The following is a 24,971-nucleotide window of genomic DNA, read 5'->3' as shown; positions in this document are numbered from 1 at the left end:
ATGTTATGTAATGGTTCACAAAGTCACCAAGAAGCATCAGGTTTTTATTAGGAAAGTGCTGAGGGAAAGACTTGTGTAATACCACTGGTGTTTTTTTCCCAAGAAAATGGGAAACCTTAATTTATTTTTTTTGTCACACTTGGTAAGTGTGACTTCTTATAAAGTATGTTGTAATCTTTTTAAAGTGATATATGTACTGAAGATTCGATATGCAAAATTCAACTAGAGAAGTAATCTGAAAGTTCTGCTGAAATTGCAGCTGAATTGGGCTGCCAAACAGGAGCTTATGTGCAGACATATGCAGGGCTGAAATCACAAGATATAGGGTGGAATATTTGAATTAGAATGACTAGAAATTACTTGGACGAAAGAAGTTATGAAACCTAAGACAAAAATCTGTATTGGGATATTGGGAAGAAGAAAGCTTTTTTTTTTTTTTTCCCCCCATAGCTTTTGGAGCCAAAGATTGAAAAGAGGGTAAATATTCCAAATTTACCTTATCAATCCAGAAGGAATAGGCAATTGCAGGCCTACCCACTTGCAAAATATAACTTTAGTGGTACAGTGTTAAAAGGTGTGTGAATGTCTGTGTGTGTATATAGATGCTTATATTTTTAATGAAATGTGTATTGAATATGTATATTTATCAGTATATTGGAAGGTTTATAACTGAAAAAAACTTGACAGTGGAACAAAGAAAACTTCCATTTCCTTTTTGTCCAAGTATTATGATCCAGTGGTCCAATTATGAACAATTTTTCATAAAAAAAAAAAGGAGAGGAGAGTATAGATATCTCTCATTTATGTATCCTGAGTCCACTGAGGCTCTCATGGCAGAGGTCATGCCCTGTAAGTTCTTCTATAGAAGATTTGTGTAGAGCCCTCTCCTGAAGTACTCTTGTATATAGCTTCAGGAATTAGGGCTTTTGTTTTTCTAAGCAATAGCAATTAAATGCCTTCACCCAATAGCTGCTTTCTTCACAGAAAAACACTTTGACTGAAAGTGCACCACAGAAGTTGGAAACTTATTCCTTTTCCCATGCAGGATCCTTTTCCTATTGTGCTTGATTAGGATAAGAAAGAAGAAGAGGTACAGTACTATTTAGTTCCTATGCAAAGCTAATAATAATGACCAGTAAACTATGTTCAGTGAATTGGCAAGGATGTTTGGCATCTTCAGTTTGATATACTTCATATGCAGCTGTGTGGTGGGTTGACCTTGGCTGGCTGCCAGGTGCCCACCAAGCTGCTTTATCACTCCCTCTCCTCAACTGGACAGGGGAGAGAAAATATGACAAAAGGCTTGTGGGTTGAGATAAGGACAGGGAGATCACTAAGCAATTACCATCATGGGCAAAACAGACTCAGTTTGGGGAAACTAATTTAATTTATTGCCAATTAACAGCAGAGTAACATAATGAGAAATAAGAACAAATCTTAAAACACCTTCCCCCCCACCCCTCCCTTCTTCCCAGGCTCAACTTCACTCCCAACTTCTCTACCTCCTCCTCCCCGAGCGGTGCAGGGGGATGGGGAATAGGGGTTGTGGTCAGTTCATCACATGTTGTCTCTGCCACTCCTGCCTTCTCATGTTCTTCCCCTGCTCCAGTGTGGGGTCCCACCCACGGGAGAGAGTTCTTCACAAACTGCTCCAACGTGGGTCCTTCCCATGGGCTACAGTTCTTCATGAACTGCTCCAGTGTGGGCTCTCCACAGGGTTACAGGTCCTTTGGGCGCATCCACCTGCTCCAGTGTGGGGTCCTCCATGGGTTGCAGGTTGTGTATCTGCGCCACCATTAACCTCCATGGGCTGCAGGGGGACAACCTGCCTCTCCATGGTCTTCACCACGGGCTGCAGGGGAATCTCTGCTCCAGCACCTGGAGCACCTCCTTCCACTCCTTCACTGACCTTGGTGTCTGCAGAGTTGTTTCTCTCACATATTCTCACTCCTCTCTCCCAGCTGCTGTTGTGCAGCAGTTTTTTTCCCCCTTCTTAAATATGTTATCACAGAGGCGCTACCACCATCGCTGATTGGCTCAGTCTTGGCTAGTGGCAGGTCCGTCTTGGAGCCAGCTGACACTGGCTCTGTCGGACATGGAGGAAGCTTCTTGCATCTTCTCACAGAAGCCACCCCTGCAGTGCCCCCCCCCCCCCAACCTTGCCACGTAAACCCAATACAAGCTGCAATAATGTAAACTTTAGATGATAAATGACTTTCCTCTTCTTGTTTGTTTTATGAACAAAAATATCTTTGTTGAAGTCTTACTGCCCAAGATGATTGCTGGTACTGTGGGATGGGGGAAATCTGTGCTTTTGTGAGGACTGTGGGAGATCCCAAGCAGGGATGTTTTGAATAGGTGTGGCTTATAGAAAACAAATACTTCTGAAATGATCACTTTTGAATTAATCCAGAAGCAAGTGTTTTATGAGTCTTGATTAGTTTAGAAAAGTGCACATAATAGTGAGGACAAAGTACACAAATGAGATGCAATTATTTAAGGATTTAAGTTTTGCTTTGTTCAGAGTTTTGAGAAGCATCTGCTGCTCAGAGGGAAAGTGGAACAGGGTCATGGGGAACAGATGCAAATTCAGTCACTTTGAATGGGAGGTTACTACACTGACTGTAATATACTGCCCAACAGTTTTTAGGAGCAATCTGATGGACTGTTGGTTCCTAGAAACTTCAGATAAATGGGCTCTGTATGGGTGAGGCTTTACCTCATATGTACAATAAGCACATGGGAACTATTGCAAAATTAATTTGTGGATGTGCGTCAGCTGTGGTGCCTTGGGGACAGGTCAGACAATGTGCACATGGCTTTAGCTGGACAACAGCTATGTTGCCCTTCACATGTGTGATTGTGGTGGTGCACCCCGGGGCCCAGGTGAATCTAAAACTTGTTGCAAGGTTAGACAAGTCCTAGGTCTTGCTGTGAACTCTGCACATGTGCACTAGCTGCAGGTGCTGCCTTCTAGCTCCATGGCCTTGCAAGAGTGCTAACTAGGCACTTGCTGTGTATGTCAGTCTTCAGCTGGCAATATACTTGTGTGGGAAAGCTGGTAAATACTGACACCTGCAGTAGGTGCGTGGGGACAAAAACCGGTATGTGGCAAGGGCGGTGGTGAACCATTTCACCTGGATTTCTGTTACTTGATCTACCTGCTGTGGTGCGTTGTGCCTTTGCAGGCAAGAATGAGAAACCGACCCTATCTTTGCAGTATGAGTCCACGGGTACAGGTGCGGTGTGACTGTGGTGCAGAACACGGGATAATGGAGGAAGGAAGGGGGCAGGCGGGCGCTACGTGCAGTGCTCTATGAGAGAAGCTCCACCACGCGCCTGGGCCTCAGGGAGGGGGACTACAGCTCCCAAGAATCTTTGCACATCCTGCGCATGCGCACAAGAGGATTCGCGCCTCAAACGCGGCGGCGGCGGCTCCCGCGGCATCAAGCGCACTCTTCTGTGGAGGGGGGGCGCGCATTCCTGGGCTGGACTACAACTCCCAGCGGCCCCTCACGCATCTCGCGCGTGCACACGGTCCCGGCTGCACTCCGCCGTTGTCGCCGTGGGTGTGTGGGGGAAGGGGGCAAGTGCGGCGGTGAAGCGGGGGGAGGAGGGGGTGGGAGTTGAGAGTTCAGCGTTCAGCCACTGTTGTTGTTGCCAGCTTGGACTCATGATTCCTATATGTCCGGTAGTTTCGTTCACCTATGGTAAGTAACGGCGCTCGGTGTTTATTTGTGTCCGTGCGCGCGGGGGGGCGGCGGTGAGGGGGAGGGGATGCGGCCCGCGCGCGGGGCGGGGGAACGGGCAGCGGGGTCCTGAGGCGCTGTGTCTGACTTGGCGCTCGCGCGCTCTTTCTGTCTCTTATCTGCCTGTCCCCTTCTCTTCCTCCCCCCCCCCCCCCCCGCCCCCCCCCCCCCCCCCCCCTCCCCCCCCCCCCCCCGCCGGGCCTCCTGTCATGGCCCCGACCACCGCCGCCGCTGCCGTCTCTTGGTTATCGTCGCCGCAGTGCCCAGCCGGCTGGGAGAAGATGCCAAAATGGCCACCGGCAACTACTTTGGTTTCACCCATAGTGGGGCTGCTGCCCAGTATAGGTAACTGCTGCGACCCTGCCCTGCCCTGCCCCGCCCCTCTCTCTGTCCGGGCCCGGAGCCCCCTCTTCCCTCTTCGCCTCCGGTCTCGTGTCCCTGACCGGGATCTCCCCGCCCCCTCGGGGTTGAGTGACCGGGACTGCTCCCATCCCCCGCCCCGTGTGGGGGCCTCTTCTGCACCCCGCTCCTCCCGGATGGTTGTGCTTGGGACCCTTTTGCTTGTCTGCCCCGCCCGCAGGTGTGTTTCCTTAACCTCCTGGTAAGGCCCTCCCTGTATCCCCAGGGGTGTGAGGATGGGGAGGAGGAGAATCAGCGGCAGCATCGGGTCCCAAGGCCCTTAAATTAAAATGGCCACTTGCGGTCAACAACGCCAGCGAGTTACTGTCTGCTGCCCTCGGGCCCTTCTTCTTCAGCTTTAAGGAAGATGGGGCTTGCTACCCAAGTCTTTGCCTCCCCCTATGTCAGTGTGGGAGGATGGAATCCGTTTTAACATAGGTTAAAATTACACCAACCCGACCTATGGGAGACTGGATGGATAAGGGAAGAGCTGAAGCACCAGAAAATACAGGGGACTGTCTTATTCCACTGAAGCGATGTTATAATTAATGTCTTTCAGAAAGTAGCAAAGGTACTTTCAGGGCCAGGTACCTTTTAAAAGTATTTCCTACTTGGATATCTAAGACCAGGAGCAGGTCTTGTAGTGGAGCTCAGGGATCTGTAACTGTACATCTTGTATAGATATACTGCCTTAAATCTTTGTATCTTTGTACTCTTTGTGCATCCAAATTGCGTATCAGATTGTTAAAAAGTAATTGGTAGCATTTATTATCTCACTTTTACTGAAATCAAATTACTTAATTTGGCAAAAACCAGATACAATCAGGAACATCTTCACATTTTTAGCTTGTATTGGAGTAGCACCTTGAAGTCCACATTTGAATTTACATTATTCGTTTCATAAATCTGTAATAAAGACCTTCCTTGATCCCTAAGTCTTGGTTAATGGGAAAAACAGAAGAATAAAGCAAATATATGAGGGGTTATTAACAAACAAATGCAGATGTGTGCTACTGTTAACTAGCTAATCAAAATTGCATACCTGACATAGTTTCAGGAATATACAGTTTTATGGGGGTCTTGGAATGACTCCAAATCTATTCTTTCTATCCTTTCCTGGAAATGGACATAAAGTACACTAATTTTCATTTACTCCAATGTATAATAGTTAAAGGAGAGGATTAAACTTAGCTCATCTTCTAGTTCTTTTAAGATTAGGTGCTCACAGTATGTTTATGTTTAACTTGACAGTTATAGTGAAATTTGAAACTGGGTTGTCATGGGGTATGAAGGAGTTTCTAGATAGCATAGAGGAATTTTTTTTGTAAATAAATAAACAATCTTTAAGTGAATAATAAACTGAGATGCATATATCTGCAGTCTTGAAGTAGAGATTAATTTTTTAAAATTATTATTCCATTTATTGCTACAAAATGTATGTTCCACTCCAGTATATTTGAGAAAGAGATGGTGGTGGCAGGGGAAGATAATATTGCAACAAGTCTTCTAAGATTGTTACCAGTGTTCAAAGTAACAGTTTATAGAATAACAAAATTCCTGTGTCATTAGAAACTAGGATAATAGAGAATACAAATGGATGTTTATCTGCATAGTTAATACATAGGTGAGTCTCATAAATCTACAAAAAAAAAAAAAACTGGCCATAGGACTAATCCATGGATTTTTAAAAAGTTGCTCAAAATAGCAAGTTGTTTTAGGAGGGCAAATCAGACACTTGAAACTGAACACCTTAGTTTTTTTTATATGTGCCATTTAAAACTCCTAGTGCTGTAGTTTTTATAGCAAGTAACAGAAACTTTCATAATAAACACATTATTACTCACATTTTTTTGGGTTCTCTCTTAAAAAAATGACTGTCAAAAATTCTGATGCACTGGAAGAACTTTAGGCTGCAACTTTAAAGGAATCTCAGTCAGTGCTCCCTAATGATAATATATAGAATCATGTTGATTTCAGCACTTACTTCAGCGAAGTGCAAAAAATCTGTGCAGTTCTTTTTAGGATACAAGCCTTTCTTGGAATGTCTCAAAGTATGAAACTGTTAAATCTTCAGCTGGAGACATGCAGAAGAAAAAAACAAAAACAACTTTGCATCAGAAAGAAGAGAGTCTAAATAGTTTCTGATAAATAATTTCAAAGGAGAAAAATCTGCTATACTAACTGAATGATATTTGAAAGGTGCTTGTAGTAAAGGTTTTCCATATTTAATTCTAGACTTGTAGACCAGTATAAACCCTGTTGGAATTCCAGTTTCTCAAAATGACAATATTCTAATTTGCATTAATAGTAGTGAAGGGACAATGTATTAGAACTATTGAGTTCAAGGAAATAGCTTCTTAAAATCAACAATTGAAAAAATGATGAAGCTATTATTGGCATAGAAATCACTGTGTGTTCCTGTGATTCTAGTTTATGTGTGGCCATGGTGGATCATTTAAATATTCCCTCATCCTTCACATGAAGGATAAATTAAAATTTGTCCAAGGAATATAACCTTAACATCAAATAATGATATTTGAAGCAGTTATAAAGGCCAGATTGGTAGCTGCTCAGATGTTAGGTCTTGGATTTGGGAAATTCATGAGTACTGTGTGTAGGAGTTGATAATATATTTACTGTTGTAACAGTGTAAGCAGTATAGTTCCCTGAATTGACTAGAAGAAAGGGAATGGATGTCTGTTTTTATTAGTTCATAAATACTAGTTTTCATAAAGCACATTTGAAATCTTAACTCGTTTCATATTTAATCAAAGGCAGCAAAAGAGCTAAGTGCCCTTTAAACCTGTAAATAATGGATTAGAAGCATTCTTGTTCCTTTCAGTGTTGTCACTGCATAAAATTTCCTGCTGCCCCGCTCATTCAAAATTCTTTGTGTGTACTACCCAGTCATAACATCGTGACTTAATGAGAGAAGCATTAGATTATGCAAATACCAATACAGGAAATTTCTCTGAATATTGCAATACCTTTGTACTTTCTGCTAGTGGTGGTATTGGGGCCTAAGGTTATAAACCTGCATGCAATGCAGAACTCGTCTGTTACTTATTCAAATAACTGTATTAATCTATTTAGGAGCCTGAAATAAATGTGGAATTTGGTGATACTGGTCTTTACTTTGCACGTGTGTGTGCGTTCTGTGGCAATCTGAACCACTGTGTCTATTCAGTTTGAAATGAACAACCTAATATTGGCTTGTCTTTCATCTTATTAATTCAATATTAGCATTCTTGATTCAGTGCTGGAGAAAAGGCATAGTTATGCTTTTGTTTTAAAGTTGGCTGACTGAAATGTGGGGATGCTGATGGAGAGATAGGGACATTGAGAAATGTTTGGACAGAGAAGTGTACAAATGTGGTGGTCTCATTTAATTAACCTTGTGTTAGGATTTTGGTTTCTGTTAAGAAGATAAAGAATCTTTGGGTGTCTGAGTTTCATCTTAGTCATATTCATACTGTGTCCCTGCTCTAATGAGACCGGTCACAGATGGGAGATTCTTGGGTAGTTAGGAGTGATTTGTTAACTTTGAATTGCTATCAAGTAGTGTGAATATTACGAAGTGTGGTGAGCCTTCACAGATAAAGGCAATTGTAGCAGTTAGGGTCCAGAGCCAATCACAGTGCCTGTGAGTTTAGGTTAAGATGCATTCTAGGCAGCCATATGGAAGTGAACTCTTGCAATTATAGCTAGTTTGGCATTCAAGTGCAGTGCATGATGTTACAGGATATTCGAGACTGATGTAGAACAGCAAAGGAAGGTGAAATGCTGTGGATGGATAAGTTGGCTATTGAGAATTGTTTGGGGGTGGAGTGTTTTTTCATATTTGTTAGTACTTCTAATTAACTTCACTTTTGTCTTCAGTGTCTGCCCCAGTTACCTCTTCTTCAACTAGATACTGGTTTCAAAACATGCTAGCCCAAGCTTAAAGTATCACTAAACATAATTCAGACTTGTACTGGTGGACAACAGGAAGATAGGGACAATACTGAGTAGGACTTAAGGCTTATTCTGAAGTGAAAATGTACCACTAGACTTAAACTTATGTTAAGAAAAACATTTATTCATCTTACAGTATTGTTATATGTACCCCATTCTAAAATGCATGGGGAATGAAAGTAATCATAGTTTTATCATAGGATGGTTGTACTTATATCATAGTGTAAAAACTCCAAATGCTTTCTTTCTGTGAACTTTATGCCCATGCTATCTTGAGTTGCATCACATCTTAAAGGATATGCATTTTTAGCAAAAGGGACTTCACTGAATATGACTGAGCTGCATGGTGCTGATTCTCCTTTGTTCAATCTATGTTAGTCTGAAGTGCTATCTTAAACATGCTGTTCTAGCTTATTTAATGTACACAAGAAGCCTCCAGTAAGTTACTGCTGTTCATAAAAAGATTTTGATAGACTTATTTTCAGATCAGTGAGGTCCCGCTCTCAAAGGAGATATGTCAACATTAGAAAGGCAATAAGGGGCTCTGGGTTTGTTAACATGGGCTGTATGCCAGTATTGCAGTTGCCTAATGTTGGGGAGACAGAGGAGGTGGTGGTAATTGGGGAGGAAAGATGCCTCACTAATCAGAGGAGCCTTTGTCATTTTTAGGAGGGAAGTCTGCCAACTAGTCCTCCCCCCGGGTCCCGCACCTGGGTCACAACAACCCCATGCAACGCTACAGGCTGGGGGAGGAGTGGCTGGAGAGCTGCCTGGTGGAAAAGGACCTGGGGGTGTTGGTTGACAGCCGCCTGAACATGAGCCAGCAGTGTGCTCAGGTGGCCAAGAGGGCCAATGGCATCCTGGCTTGTATCAGGAATAGTGTGGCCAGCAGGACCAGGGAGGTGATAGTGCCCCTGTACTCGGCACTGGTGAGGCCGCACCTCGAGTACTGTGTTCAGTTTTGGGCCCCTCACTACAAGAAGGACATTGAGGTGCTGGAGCGTGTCCAAAGAAGGGCAAGGAAGCTGGTGAAGGGTCTAGAGCACAAGTCTTATGAGGAGTGGCTGAGGGAGCTGGGGTTGTTTAGTCTGGAGAAGAGGAGGCTGAGGGGAGACCTTATTGCTCTCTACAACTACCTGAAAGGAGGTTGTAGCGAGGTGGGGGTCGGTCTCTTCTCCCTAGTAACAAGTGATAGGATGAGAGGAAATGGCCTCAAGTTGTGCCAGGGGAGGTTTAGGTTGGATATTAGGAAAAATTTCTTCACGGAGGGAGTGGTTAGGCATTGGAACAGACTGCCTAGGGAAGTGGTACAATCACGGTCCCTGGAAGTATTCAAGAAACGTGTGGATGTGGTTCTTAGGGATATGGTTTAGAGGTGGACCTGGCAGTTAGGTTAACGGTTGGACTCGATGATCTCGGAGGTCCTTTCCAACCTTTATGATGTAGGAACCAAGCAGCTGAGGAAGCTTTTCTGTTAATGGTATAGTTATGTCCTTTTTAGTTGTAACCTCAAAATGGATTGATAGTGGTAGGCTTAACTCTGGGGTGTTAAATTATGTGTAAAATTTTGTCTGCTACTTAAATGCAAAAATGGTAGGTTAAAGTGTAGTTGCATTATTGGTACCTAGAAAAGCAAAATAGTAGCTTAAGGCAGGAAATAAAGAATGTTTTAAGAATTGAATACAGTTTTCCCATACTAGTGAAGTTTCTTTCCTTTTATAGAGAACTTGCCAATTTTAGCTTTTTTTTTTTCTGTTTAACATCTTCATTAATGATCTGGATGATGGGGCAGAGCGTACCCTCAGCAAGTTTGCTGATGACACAAAACTGGGAGCAGTGGCTGATGTGCCGGAGGGTTGCACTGCCATTCAGAGAGAGAGAGGTCTCAACGGGCTGGAGAAATGGGCTGACAAGAACCTTGTGAAGTTCAACAGGGGGAAGTGCAAAGTCCAGCACCTGGGGAGGAACAACCCCATGCACCAATATATGCTGGGGGCCACCCAGATGGAAAGCAGCTTGGCAGAAAAGGACCTGGGGGGTCCTGGTGGACACCAAGTTGAACTTGAGCCAACAATGTGCCCTTGCAGCAAAGGTGGCAAATGGCATCCTGGGCTGCATTAGACAAAGTATTGCCAGCAGGTCAAGGGAGCTGATCCTTCCTCTCTAACCCAGCACTGGTGAGGCCACACCTGGAGTTCTGTGTCCAGTTCTGGGCTCCCTAGTGCAAGAGAGACATGGACATACTGGAGAGAGTCCAATGAAAGGCCACAAAGATGATGAAGGGACTGGAGCCTCTCTCCTATGAGGAAAGGCTGAGAGAGCTGGGACTGTTTAGCCTAGAGATGAGAAGGCTCAGGGGGGATCTTATTAATGTATATAAATACCTGAAGGAAGGGTGCAAAGAGGACAGAGCCAGGCTCTTTTCAGTGGTGCCCAGTGACAGGACCAGAGGCAATGGGCACAAACTGAAATACAGGAGGTTCCCTCTGAACATCAGGAAACTTTTTTTTTTTTTTTTTTTTTTTTTTTACACTGTGAGTGTGACTGAGCACTGGCACAGGTTGCCCAGGGAACTTGTGGAGTCTCCCTCCTTGGAGATATTCAAAAGCCATGTTGCCTGGACATGATCCTAGGCAACTGGCTTTAGGTGGCCCTGCTTGAGCGGGATTGGACCCCCAGATGACCTCCAGAGGTCCCTTCCAACCTCAACCATTCTGTGATTTTGACAGGGAAAATGTTAGTAGTTAGTACTTTTTCAGGCAGATGTAACATCTCAAGCTCAGTTCTTTTTGTCTTGCATTATCATTGTGAACATTGCTGTTAACTAGACTTGAATAAAAACAATGTTTTGGTGATGAAGGAAGCCGTATAGGCATTGAGCCGTCCATTGTGTGCGACTGAGTAAAGAGAGGTAGATACAGAGCATGTATTTGCATCACTGTTACAGACACTTGCAGTTATGTTGTGATATACAGTGAGGAAAATATTGCAAAATTTGATTGGATTTCAGTCAGGTAGTGAGACTAAATGTGAAGATGAACAAAGCAGTAAGGGTGTATTGAAAACATGAGGCTGTTCATCTTTGAGATGAGTTATTGATAGTATATGGTTTAGCTATCCATTAGCAATTGGTATTTTTTGTTTGTAATGGAATGACGCAAGGATGTTTTTAGAAACATGGAAGAGGAAGGGAAATTCAAAATTACTACAGAGAACTGTCTTTTTTACGCCACGTGTAGTTAAACCGTAGAATATGTTACCAGGAACTGCTAAAATTTAACTGGATTCAAGAGTATTGCACGTGTGCATGCCTTCAGGCCTAGTGAATTGTGTTACAATGTTCTGTTCACAAAGTTGTAATAATAGGAAATAATAATTTTCATTAGATTAAAAAGATAAATTCAGTCTTCAAAATTTTATGCTTATAGTGAGTGACAGGCTCTAGAAAACCAGAAGTCTTCTAAAATACAACTTACTAGTGCAATATTTCATTTCACGATTTTATGCTGTTTATTGTCAAGTATGTTTAGGAGAAAAAAGCTAATTTGATTTTTTTTTTTTTTTTAACTTTAATCTGCCTAGGTTCAGTTAACACACCTGAAACTTCATCTGACCAGTTACTCAGTAGTGCCTCTTCCTAGGTTAGAAACTGAAGAAGCAGCAGATTGTACTGCTTCTTTCAGTTTTTGGAGAGTTAGGTCATACTTGTTTCAGTCTTCATATCCCTGAAAGAAAAACTGCAAAATTGTTTTTTTCGCTATTCTGATACTAATAGAGTAGTCTATGAAATTTTGAGATATCTGGCAGTTAGGTCTCAACAAATGTGGTTTCCTTAATGCTAAAATTTTCAAATATTCCTAAAAGTTAGAATTCGAGAAATAAGGCTTAATTGGGGTGGTGGTGATGTTTTGTTTTGTTTTTTTTTTTTAGTTCAAGATATTTGTATTTTAAAAATTATTTTTAAGAGTAGCTTAAGTGTTGTGCTAAGCTAGCCTGAAAATCACTTCTGCATTTGCATGCAAAAAAACCTGCAAGGAATATGTTTTAGAAGTTGTCATTTCTGAGGAAGCTGGTAGTTTGGTTTTAGTCCTGATTGTAACTCTATATCAAAATAGCACTCTTCAGAAAACTAAAAAAAAAAAAAAAATAATTAAATGTCCTTTGCCTCTAGGAAGAGTTTTCAGTGTTCATCGCCCTAAACAGAGCTGGAATAGCAGCAGTGTTAATGTGTGTGTTGGTTGTTAGTATGGAGATGCATTGGAGATCAGCATTTTTGTATTCCTTCAGCTTATGTGCACATGAATTACAATTCATTTTTGTTTTTAAATTAAATCAGTCAGTGTGATGAAAAGCAAGGCTTATAGGGAATCTTTTATGTGCTTTCCTCTATATATACCTTTTATGTGCTATATATCTTATATGGAAATCGACTGCATTTTTCTGAAAGTGTATTCCTCTGACAATAATTGCTACAGATACCTTATTAAGTTTCTTAACGCATGACTGACTTCACAAATATCCTAATGTGGAAAATAAAATATCTTACAATCTTAAGTCACCTGAAGTTATTACCTGGCAAAATAGATAGCATTATATCAAAGTGTTGCATTTTCTTGATATTGTTAATGTGCAATAAATAAAGCTTTCTACCTTCAATTTTTCTTTATTTTTTTTTTTTTACAAAAAAACCTCAACACTTTTTTATTAGAAAAGGCCAATAGCTGGAAATGAAAAAGGACAAGAGCAAAGTGTTCTCCAGAAGATAATTTAGTATTTGTTTCTTAAATTTATATGCTCTTAATTCTCTGTCATTCTTGGGCTGATAAATTACAGGAAATCCAGACCTTCTATCAGTGTCATTATGTAAAAGTAACTAACAAGTGAGGATTCTGTTGTTTTTAGATCTAATTACAATACAAGTTCTCATCTAAGCTTTTTCTGTGGATGAATGTTGCTCATTTGCAAACCTATATTAAATAGCTATTTAAATTAGACAAATTTTTATGTTTTTGGAACTGGAGAACAATGTTTTGCTAAGTGGACACCAATACTTCATTAATTGCTATTGATCAGCACTTTCTGCCTCCTAGCCAGCTTCTGACTTAAAATCATTTTAGGTGTGCTGCCATCTTTTTTTCACTTTGGAAGCCCATATTTCTTTTTCTATATAAAAAACACTGCTACAGTTTCCTTGTTGAAGATGTTTGTGCAGTTCAGAAAAGATTTTTTTAATTGCTTCTTGAATATTTGGGGTTTTGAAAAGGGGAATAAAAATTACTAACAAATATGAAATAATCTAGTTACTTTAATAACTAATATGGAGTAGTGATGGCTAGCACCCTCTTTTTGAGAGCTTGTTCTCAGGGTGTGGACTTTGTTGCTGGTGTTTTAGTACAACTTAGCCAAATGTAAGTGTTTTAGGCTGGACTTTTCCAGGCTAAATATCTACCTAGAATTGTACTTTTTTTAAAGCTATATTGTAGTTTAATTGATTTTTATAAGCTATACTATAGCTTAATTTGTGGTGTGGAATTGGGCAGGGAGATCTTAATAACTCTTTGATGCCTTAGTGTTTTGGAATGGGGACTTAGAATTTGCAAATGGGAAAAAGATTTTTACATGTTACACTGTTTAAGAATCACAGTTCTGAGTGTACACAGCAATATTAAACGTTGATACCATGAAAGTAGCTGCAGTGTTAGTCTTATGTCCGTTTGCAAAGTATCAAAGTAAAAAATGCACCTGTCTCAGGAAAACTTCATTTCACTTGGTGAAAGGAGTTTCATACACCAGACAGCAATGTGGACAAGACTAATTTTTGCTGTGGCCTTTGCTCTGGGATGAATTCTGCAAGATTGTGAGCCAGTGTGGCCCTTCACTCCCCAGAAAATCAGATTGACATGGAAATGGAGATTAGTATGGAGAAAGATACATGGTCACAGCTCACTGCAGTCAGTCTTATCTAGGAGGCTTAATATCATAGTGGTATTTCATAATATGTGGTGCTTTTTCTGATACTAATGCATCAGAAAGATTAGTATTTTCCATTGTTAATGTCAGTAGAAATTAGTATAGTTGTTATTCAAAGATTTGAGTCAAAGGTGTTTTACAAAAAATACTTTTCTCATGCACTGTAGTACAATAATTATGTGTAAAGAATTAATTCTTTCTATCTTGAGGTTCCTTAGGTAAGATGTGGAAGATGAGAGCAAGCTAGGTATACGCTGGGGTGTAAAACTTTTGCATAGAAGCAAGCTTATTTGGGAGGAGGAAGCAAAGACCATGGGGAAATAGGGATATGCATGTAGCAGTTTAGGGCAGGTAGAGACAAAAAACATTAGGTAAGGTGCTGGAAATAACCTTCTGTAGTTGACTGAAACATACATCTACAGAGCCTGGAGCAGAACAATTGAGTGCAACATGTAGACTGTAAACTGGCTGTGGCTGGGATAGTGAAAACACAGTGAAATAGAAATCCAAGCCAGAAGATGAGTATTGAAGAATTGTGTTCCTAGAAAATAGAAATTAAAGTGAGCTTGGTGGGGAAGCACTGTTACTATTATGATCAGCTAAAGAAATAGGTGTGGTATGAATAAAATATATTCTTTTTGAATTAAAATCTCTGGTAGAAGAGGTATTATTAGAGCAGTACAGCAGAGTAAGATTTGGAGCTGCAAAGTCCTTTGCCTGTAACTTCTTAAAGAATGGTGTTTATTTTGACAGTAAGTTAAAACACTGTAAGAATTGTAATATGAAGTTACCTTGAATTGAACGTTTACAAACTGGATTTGTTTTAAGTAAGTGTTGGTCTAGAACTCATTTGCTTTTGAAACTGAATCTTTTATAAACTAAGGAAAAAATTCTTGACAGTGAGGGTGCTCAGCCACTGGAACAGGTTGTCTAGAGCAGTCTTGCAATCTCCATTCTTAGAGATGATTGGAACCTGACTGGACACAAAGCCCTGAGAAACCTAATGTAGCTTCGAAATTAGCTGTGCTTTGAGCACAGGGTTAGAACAGATGACCTCCAAATCTTTGTTTCAGCCTAAATTTTTCTGTGATTTTTAAGCTCTGCCTAGTTAGTAAAGCCAGTTGGACTGCGTATCTTTTCATATGAAGAGTGCTAGAATTCCTTGAACTCAAAGATGCTAATAAGGATATTAGAATTTATTTTGGGGAAGAGAAGAATTGACCTACAAAGAAAACTCGCTAAGTTACCAAGTAAATCAGTTAGCTTCTCTGTCCGCTTGTAGTCTGGTTCAACTTTTTCCCCACTGTGTTGGGGGATTAAGCTAAACTGAATTACTTTGTTGTGGTGAAGAACACGCATGTGGTTTGTTACCATAGCTCAGCTGACATACTGTATTTCATTGTTGCTCTAATAACTTGATCAGGTGCCTAAGTCTTTTGGAGTCTTTTATTGGGACTGAGTTGAAATACTTGATGTGGTGCAGCATGGAAAATTATTGCTTAATGTAGAGATTAGTAAAAGAATTGTAGAGAACGAGCTGGTAGAGGTGGTTAGTAGAATTAGAAAAGTGATTATCAAATAGGAATAATTGCAGTGGAGTACCCTAGGGATTGGTCTTGAGTCTTACTTAGTATTTATATTAGTATGGTGTGTTGTGATATTTGATGCAAGGGAAATATTGTCAATACACAGGTAACTTTACAAGAAGCTGCTCTGAGGAAGCTAGACCGTTTGGAAAGAAAGCAGTCTGGAGCAGAGTGGGTAGCACAGCTGAAACTTCATCTGAAATGATGCATACAGTTCTTGCCATCAAGAAAGAAGAGTAGATAATACTAGGATAGGTACAAAGAACAACTGCAAGAAAGATCAGTGGAATAGGGAGTCTGGCAAAATAGTCTGGGAGGAGGTAAGTTCATCTCGGCAAATGCGATGAGGCACTAATCACCAAACAAGGATTAAAAACTCTTGTAAGTTAAATGAAGTTGGCACAAAAATCTTTTTATATAAATTAATTACATGAAAGTGTCTGGTCATCTTAATGTTAAAAGGTTCTCAGTAAGACCATGGGGAGAAAGAAACATCATAAATTTAGAAAAGATGTTGCCATGAATTTCTGTAACATAGTGTAACATAATTTTTAAAAAGGAAGAAGCAGTCAATTCTAGAATATTTTTCTTGTAGTCTTGCAAACTTGATCACTAGCTCTGTATGATGTTGCAGAAGCAAGGGGAACAGGTTTGCTAAAGTAAACATGGTCATAGAACTATATTAGCCTTAGAAATCAAATGATTGGGGCTGTTAACTCTATAACATGATAAGGAAGTTTGATACAAAAATAGCACAGAAGAAATGAAACTAACTGTAGCAGAATCTTGTTAATAGTCCTGCTCATAATGATCACAATCTCTTCACAGTATTAAATACTGTAAACTGTTGGGCAGCTTTAATCATATATATTCTGAGAACAAAAGCATTTTCTTTGATAAACTGACTGATACTGTTACCTCATAGTGTGTTGTGAACACTGTATTGTATTTTGTAATAGTAACTTAAGCATGGTTTCATGAAACTTGAAGAGCCAAATTAATACTTCCTGGACAGGTCCCTGTTCTTTCTCCCCCTCCCATTTTTTCCCCTGCTTCCACACATATAACTTATGTGGGTTCTGGCACTCAGCAGACTGTTTTGTGAGCTCCAATGTTTCGAACGTTTCTACCATGTTAGAAAATGATCCCAGCAAAACCAAAAAAGTTCTCATAGTTTTCTGCTAGATTAATGAGTTAAATCAGTGCTCTGAATAGCTTGACAAGTAGCAGAACTAGCACTAGGGATGGAATAGGATGGCATAGCCAGGTTTGGTATATGGGAGGAGGGAAGAATAAGAGTGGGGATAGGATGGAGCAAGACTTTTCCTTGTTGGCAGTATTAGACTGTTGATGTGTTCAAGTGCAGTCTGAGTTAAATAGTCTGCTGCCTGTTTTCTCAATTTAATGTATTTTTAGTAGATACATATGATAATGTGAATTACCTCAGAACTTTTGAATATTTTACACTTCTGTACTGTTAGATATGTAGATAATGCAGCCTAATTTTATAGATTGTCATTCACTTTTACCATCATAAAATAGTCTTCCTAAATTTTCTGGTGGAGTCTGATTTCTCACCTTAAACTGACAAAACAGAAAAACTGCCTATATACATCAAGTAGGAGGAATTGTTTCAAGCAGTGGTGGGAGCTACACCAGAGTGGTTCAGGTCTTTTCCTTCCACTGTTATGCTAAGAAGCTGAAAATAAAATGAAACATAATTGTGGGTACAGCTCACAACTGAATTAAATTTGGATGGAAGGCAAGTGGTTTTTTTTTTAAGCAATCAAAGGCCTAAGATGGGAAGAAGGTGGAGTCCAGGCATGTAAGTCCAATAATAATATTTTCTCTGTGTGTTTCTGCTGTAAGAATGTTTTTTTATATATATATTGAAGTTAATGGATTCTGCTGTAATTAAAATGACAAAATCAGTTTTTCTTAAAAAATAATAAGTTGTTACTGAACACAAGAGAGTTATGGAAACGTCTTTTGCAAAAATAATAGTATCTATAGTTAAAAGGTGCTTTGTTTCTGGTAGTTATGTCAGAGAGAATATTGCAGTCTTTAGGAAAAAAATACTGTAACTTCTTGTTCCTTTTGGTTTTGAGCATAACCATGCTGCAGTTCCACTTTGCCACTGAGTATGTTTGCTTCAAGTGAGATTTCATTTTTCTGTTTTCTTCTAAAAAAATAGGGGATAATACCTCCTTGATAGGCATGAAATTGGTTTTGAATTATCTTTTAATAGTGCTATGGAGATGTGAAACCCTGTAGAGATTCTTAAATATTATTGAAAAGCGGTGCAGGAAGTGTACTAAAAATTTCAGAATAATCACTCAATCCCCATTTCATATCATTGTTCCAGATAGTGATATTTTGCCTAGTTCACTTTGTTTAAAAATAACTATTCTAGACTTTTAATCATAATGCACAGTTATAGATCAATATAGGACAATAATATTAGTTTCAGTTCAAATAATTAAGCCTTTGAAGCCATAATTTTTTATTTACACTGTTAATATTTACTCATTCTTAGTAAATAGCCACATATTAATGTCCTACCTGCAAATTTAAGAGAAGCAGATTAGTCTCAGCATGTGATTGCCAGATCTCTGGTTGCAGTCATCTTGCTCAATCTGACTGTCTGTTCTTTAGATGCTTCATGTTGTGAGGCAGTGGACTTCTGTATGAGTGAGTGGGGCCAGCTTTTATAATTCTAAACTTTTGTGGGAAAAGTCCCTTATCAGAGGTGTGTATTTAAAGTGTCTCTGCCTTAAATTTAAGAGTTCTGAGCTAATTTTCACGCAAGTCTTAAATCTTATTGATTTAATGTGGTTTACTGAAAAACATCATGCAAGTGCAGGTCAGTAATGAGCTCTCACAGAAAAGTAGTATTTTTCTTAATTTGACAGGTATGTCAGTTTTATTGAAGAACTACTGAAACACTTAAACTTATCAGTCATGAAAAGATAACAGTGTAAGACTTCTGTATTATTTTGAATGAAAGACTTGGGTTCTTTTCAAGCAGTGGAACACAACACATCCCCCCTTGCTAAGAAGAAAGTCATCACCTGCATGATATATCTGCATCCACAGAAACTTCAAAATGATACAGCCTTTTTAATGGGGACAGAAGAGAGATATTAAAAGCCATTAAAGTGTATGCATAGATAGATAGCTGTTCCAGGTCTGTTTGTAGAACAGACAAGTATAATCAAATCTGGGATTTTTAAATGTTTAGGTATTAGCTTAGTATGTTGAATCAATCTAATTATTTACTTACTGTCTTTTTCCAATATAGCCAGCAGCCAGCTTCGGGTGTAGCCTATTCCCATCCAACTACAGTTGCTAGCTACACTGTCCACCAGGCACCAGTCGCTGCACACACAGTTACTGCAGCCTATGCTCCAGCAGCAGCTACAGTTGCAGTAGCCAGGCCTGCTCCAGTAGCTGTTGCAGCTGCTGCAACAGCTGCTGCTTATGGAGGCTATCCTACAGCGCACACAGCTACAGATTATGGTTATACACAGAGGCAACAAGAAGCTCCACCACCACCACCTCCTGTCACCACGCAGAATTACCAGGTGTGTTAAAAAAAAAAAATTACTTGTGTGATTTTTAAATGATATGTTAAAAGGAGGAGGCCTGTTTGGATAAGAGAATGTGATGATATTTATATTTTTTTCTTCCATGAATCAGTTTGAATGCAACTCAAATTACTTGGTAGCTAAAACTGATAGAATATGAAGTGACTGCAGTCTCATATGGCGCATATAGAGGGTTATCAGCAGTAGTACTGCAGGAGCTAAGATTTAGACATTCACACAATAAGCGATGAATTGACATTTATCTTCAAATGGCTGCTGCTGAAATACTTGTCTCAGCTAGCCTAAATATTCAAGTGTTATGTGGTAAACTGGGTCATGGAACTGATTTAGATGAAAAAAAACTGTTCCAATAAAAATTTTCAGTGGGAGATAGAAATAGTTCCCTTGTCAGATTCCTGGGTGTCACAGGAGCTCTAGTACCAAACGTAAGAGGATAGAAGATTACCCTAGGAGAGGAACTACCCTTTGGGTAGGTTTTGGGTACCCTTTGTGAGACCACTGCCTAACCTCGTGTGGCTACAGGCTTCTACAAAAAGGAACTGTTGTCTATTTTCATCTTGCCCTGGCCTTTGCTGACACTTACTTGCGTCGAATCTAGCAGTTGTCAGCATTTGGGTGGGTCAGTTCAGGATAAGGATCCCACAGAAAACTAACCAACCAAAAAAGGAGTAGCAGTCTTGACAGGCTTCTGCAGAATTTCCTTGGTTCTGCACAGTTGTGATGCCAATGCAAGAGATGGAGGTGGGATCATGTAGGGCTGTGAGGAGAGATGTGATGGTACCTCAGACAACTTCCCATTCTTATGCTGGCTTAAATGTCGTATGAAACAATATCCTGTCAGTGACTTGTATTCCTCTTCAGTTCAGGAATAAAGAAACTTAGCAGTACAAATCAGAGTGCTGCATTAGTTTTGCAGTTGGAAGATTTCAGTCTGTAGAGGTTATCTTGGGACTTTACCTAACATAAGTGTTTACTCCAGTTTTTAAGAAAGAGTGAGAAGTTGCAGTTTTTCCTGTCTGTCTAGATTCACACAATGCAAGCATATATGCACATCAGTAACCTTAGCCCATTGATTTCAATCAGACAGCTTAGATGCAGAAAGATGAGGGGGTTTACATGGCCAGGTAGTTTCCCGTTGGAAATGTGAGCTTTATTTGTATTTTTATCAGCTTTTCTACTACATTAGCATTTTTTAGTCAGTCTTCAGTGGCTATTTCCAGGCTGGTGTGTTTATGCACAAGAATTGTTAAACTCTTATGGCATGGCTCATAGTTAAAATGTACATTTACTTTGAGACAGAAGACATTGAAACAGTATGTTCCTTGTAACAATTCTTTAACTTTTTAGTCCTAAACTTATCAAGGCATTATCTAGATTCTAATTAGTATTTTTGTTTGTTTAAAATTACTATACTGTTGCTGTATGTTATGAATTTCTTTGTATGGCTTTTATAATTTGTTATATATGGTAATGAATCGAAATTTAGGAGTCTTTCCAGTAGCATGTTTACTCATAATTACAAGGTCATTAAACTAGTCAGTTATTAGATGCATTCAGACAGAAGAGAGTCCCCTAAACTAAAGAAAAATAATTCTACTTTACACAGGTTGGATGGAAAAGAGATTTTATTGTTATATTTCTTTGAAATAAAAAGAAATTTTATACGTTAGTACATTTCAGATAATGTAGTTCGTGTCTTGCTTACCCCTCAGTTTGATCAACTCTTGATGCTTTACCATAAATATGGTGAGGATGGGAGAATATATGTACATGCATATAATGTCTTCCAAGCCCTCCCCTTCTAAGCCTACTAACCATCTCCTGAGTTCTGGAGGTTTCGAATGGGCTACTTGCCTTGCCCTTATAAACTAGATATGATTCCCTGATGGGGGGAACTTTTTGATACTTTTAAAGCATCCTTTACTTTTTGGTGTATCACTTTCATACTCTAAAAAAATATAACCAAGAAAAGTATTGTTGATGATGGGATTTTTAAAGCCAATAGAGTGTCATGTTTGTAAACTTGTGAACTTATTGTGGTTTGTGGAGATCTGTGGTGTTTTTTTCCTTGATGTTTTACAGGAATGTAATCTGATACAGTCATGAAAAACTAGTGAGAATAGTTGCTTTTTGGTAACAAAAATAATTTGGAAGGGAAAGTGATTTAATAGCATGAAGTTAATTCCTATATTAAGTCTGAAAAAGACCATCAGGGTTGTCTTCAGGCCTAAAGTATCTGTAAACATAAATTTAATTTCTTTAATGCATATATTTAGTATATACTGTATCTGTAAATATTTGTTTAAATCTACTTTAGTAGAATAGAAGAAAATTCTTTGACTTTGCTAATGACTTTTATTACTCCAGATATATACTTAAGGAGAAATTTGCTGGTTTTTCTTTTTTGAATTTTTAGGATTCCTATTCTTATGTTCGATCTACCGCCCCAGCTGTAGCTTATGACAGCAAACAATACTATCAACAACCAACAGCGACTGCTGCAGCTGTGGCTGCTGCTGCCCAGCCTCAACCTTCAGTAGCTGAATCATACTACCAGACAGGTGGGTGGCATGATTCAAACTCCTGTCATTATACACAGTCTGTGTACTACTTTAATACCTTAAAAATATGTCTTTGAATATTTCACATTATCCAGATTTTTTTCTTTTTAGTTTTGACATGTAATCCCTGTCAATGTGTAGAAAAACTTGCTGTACCTAGAACTTGAACACTCTTGTGACATTGCCATAAGTAACTGTCTTTGAGGTTTGGATTGTTATTAAATACACTCAAAATGTACTTCTAGGCAGACTTTTTTGCTGAAGTAGGTTCAAAAAGTCAGTGGTGGGTTCAGATGATAATTTGGTTAGAAAGATTTTTTTTTTTTTTTTTTTTTAAATTCTTTAGTTACTTAATGTATGTAGTTCTTTATTGGTATCATGAATGCTACAAAGCATAAATCATATTTACTTTTTTTACTTTAATTAGGAATAATAGGAAAGTTTAGATGTAATTTGGTTTAGTGTACTCTAGTAAAACCATTGAACGAGAAGGTTGTTTAAAAACATGGCAGCACAGTTAAAAATGCATAAATCTGAGGCTTACTAGTGTGAGCTGTGACATGATTAAACAGTTGTATGATATAGGGTAGGTGATGCATAACCATTACTGTAAAAAAACCAACCAACCAAAAAGGCAAAAAACAACCAAACTAAAACAAAAACCACTTGTTATGTGTTTATTTCCCAGCATATCATTAAGTATCACTTAATATGGTTTACATTTCATTCAACTAAAACATATCAATGTTTGTACACTTCTATTTTCTATCCTAATTAGCTCCAAAAGCAGGATATAGCCAAGGGGCAACTCAGTATACCCAAGCCCAGCAAACACGACAAGTGACAGCTATAAAACCTGCAACCCCAAGTCCAGCAACAACTACATTTTCTATATATCCGGTATCCTCTACTGTGCAGCCAGTAGCAGCTGCAGCTACTGTTGTTCCATCCTATACTCAAAGTGCAACATACAGTACAACAGCGGTTACTTACTCTGGTAAGAATTTTGCATATTATGTTGCTGGGATCTTTGCAGTTGTTACAGGAGAGGATTTAAATACTCAGAATTTTAGCAGTTTGTGTTCAATTGCATCATAGTCTACTGAGAAGTATCAACCAGTTAAATCATAATAATGGCAAAATATTTTGATGTATCTTTAAAAGAGGTTTGATGTTTTTATTTGCCTATTTTGTTACATGTGAGAATATACAAAGCATTGGCATTGCTATGTGCATGGTGTTTTGTGACTTACTGTAAGGTTTTGAGAGAAAAGATGGGGGATAGAAAAAATAAGGAAACACATCCACACAAATATAACCCAGGGAAATGGGGAGCATGCTGACATCAAACAGAAGTTACAGAGACAGGGAGGAGCAGTCCAATATAAATCTTGTAAGTTTGGGTTGTCTTAACCCAAAATGGGAAGAGAATGGGTGCTAAAAAAAAGACTTTTGTCCAAACATTAGACATCCAAAAAGTAGTTTGAGATGAAAAAATGTTAACTTTATGGCCAGATGGTAATCAACCGGCATATTATAGCTACCTTGAACTTTTTGTTTTGTTTTGTTTTCTGTTTAAAAAGGGATTTTAAGACTTCCTTGAAACAGAGCCTGATCAGAGGATTAAAATAGTTGAACCAGTAGATGTAGAAAGTTTATGGGAAAACTGGCTCAAAGGTATGAAAGCCCAGTTTCCTTGATTTATTCAACTTTGATACTAGAAATCAAGGAGTGTGTAGACAGGGTGTGCTGCAGAGGTTTTAGTGGGCAAGCACCTTCTCTGCACTAAAACAATTTAAATCAGTGAAATAGAATGTAATAGCACTAGCCATTCTGTCTTTTATCTTCATGTTTGTTTTTTTTTTTTTTTTCCCCCCCTTCCTCTACATAATATCTGTCCTCCTTTTCATTTTGGAATTTGAACAGTAAATCTGGTTCTGGAAGACTGCTTACTTCAAGTGGCCTTTGATAAATCTTTTATTAAAATTCTTGTTACATCATACTCGGTCTTACCAGATGTACCAGGAAATTTCACGTATTCTTTAGGGATGCTTTGATATATCTAACACAACTGTGTATCTGCAAAGATTTGTCTAAAATCAAATATATTCCTGATACAAGTGGTATGCTATGTATTTGTGTCCTGTGAAACATCAAGAAAAATTCAGACTGCCTAACAAGATCTCAAGAAACTGTTTATATCCTGCCCTGCCATCCCCAACTCTATTATGCAGCATGCTTGGAATTAGTGTATTATGTAATTGATACATGACGTACAGTGATGTAACATTTATTTTATTTTGATCTTTGAGGTACCTCTTATTCTGGCTATGAAGCTGCAGTGTATTCAGCTGCATCGTCCTATTACCAGCAGCAGCAGCAGCAACAGAAACAGGCAGTGGCAGCAGCTGCTGCAGCAGCTGCAACAGCTGCTTGGACAGGGACCACTTTTACTAAAAAGGCACCATTCCAAAATAAGCAACTGAAACCAAAGCAACCTCCCAAACCGCCCCAGATCCACTACTGTGATGTTTGTAAGATCAGCTGTGCTGGACCACAGGTACCTGTATTATGTAATATTCTGCTATATGCTTTATTCATAATTTTTTCAACTAAAAAAAATGACCCCTTTAAGAATATTTGTGAATTTTAAAGACCTGATTCTATACTTTTACTAAAGGAATAATTAAATGAAAATGTGTGCTATTATAGAAAGAAGTCCTATGAGAAGACAAAAAGATGCATCCCCTTAGCTTGTACAGAGAAGCTTCAACTGTGCTTTGGACTCCAGAAATATTCTAAACTTTGAATTTGATTTGCTCTTTTAGCATAGCAAGCTTCTTAGAAAATACTTTTTTCAAAACTTTGTGAATGGTAAGCCTAAAAATTTATTCTTCATTGTATTCCAGCATCCCAGTTTAGTTTCACAGTGGGTACAAGTGCATGAAAAGTAGATATCAATTCATGCAGAGTGTTTGTGTGTGCGTTTGGCAAAACAGTTCTTACTCTAGGTAAATTTGTCATTATTTCCCACCCTGTCTGCTCTATAGATTGCCAGTGTTGGTATAGGAACAAAATATCAACTTCTGCATTTCGTTTTCAGCACAGCTTTATTTATGTGCTACCTTCTTTTGAATTTATTTT

General features: G+C 39.1%; 1 protein-coding gene and 1 non-coding gene across 4 annotated transcripts in view; both read left to right on the top strand.

The window, feature by feature from the left end:
- Window positions 1-3,592: 3,592 nt before the first annotated feature.
- The window catches only part of LOC148055125 (zinc finger RNA-binding protein-like), a 47,031-nt gene continuing 25,652 nt past the window's right edge, over window positions 3,593-24,971 (top strand). For all 3 annotated transcript variants that reach the window (XR_015705799.1, XM_087762434.1, XM_087762433.1), the window contains exons 1-6: window positions 3,593-3,710; window positions 4,010-4,094; window positions 18,960-19,242; window positions 21,683-21,827; window positions 22,606-22,824; window positions 24,140-24,387. Coding sequence is in view for 2 of the 3 variants with exons in the window: in XM_087762434.1 (XP_087618560.1) it covers window positions 3,674-3,710; window positions 4,010-4,094; window positions 18,960-19,242; window positions 21,683-21,827; window positions 22,606-22,824; window positions 24,140-24,387 (1,017 nt within the window). In the remaining variant the exon portion in view is untranslated. The remainder of the gene's footprint in view (window positions 3,711-4,009; window positions 4,095-18,959; window positions 19,243-21,682; window positions 21,828-22,605; window positions 22,825-24,139; window positions 24,388-24,971) is intronic.
- LOC148055126 (small nucleolar RNA SNORA66) lies at window positions 16,256-16,392 on the top strand. Its single transcript, XR_015705889.1, has one exon. It is a non-coding gene; the product is annotated as a small nucleolar RNA SNORA66 (small nucleolar RNA).

Source organism: Nipponia nippon, unplaced genomic scaffold (assembly GCF_047370975.1).
Source record: "Nipponia nippon isolate SJK-2023a ecotype South Korea unplaced genomic scaffold, ASM4737097v1 scaffold_26, whole genome shotgun sequence".
In the NCBI taxonomy this organism is placed as follows: domain Eukaryota; kingdom Metazoa; phylum Chordata; class Aves; order Pelecaniformes; family Threskiornithidae; genus Nipponia; species Nipponia nippon.
Note: the sequence above shows the minus strand (reverse complement) of the source record. Positions and strands in the feature narration are given on the sequence as shown.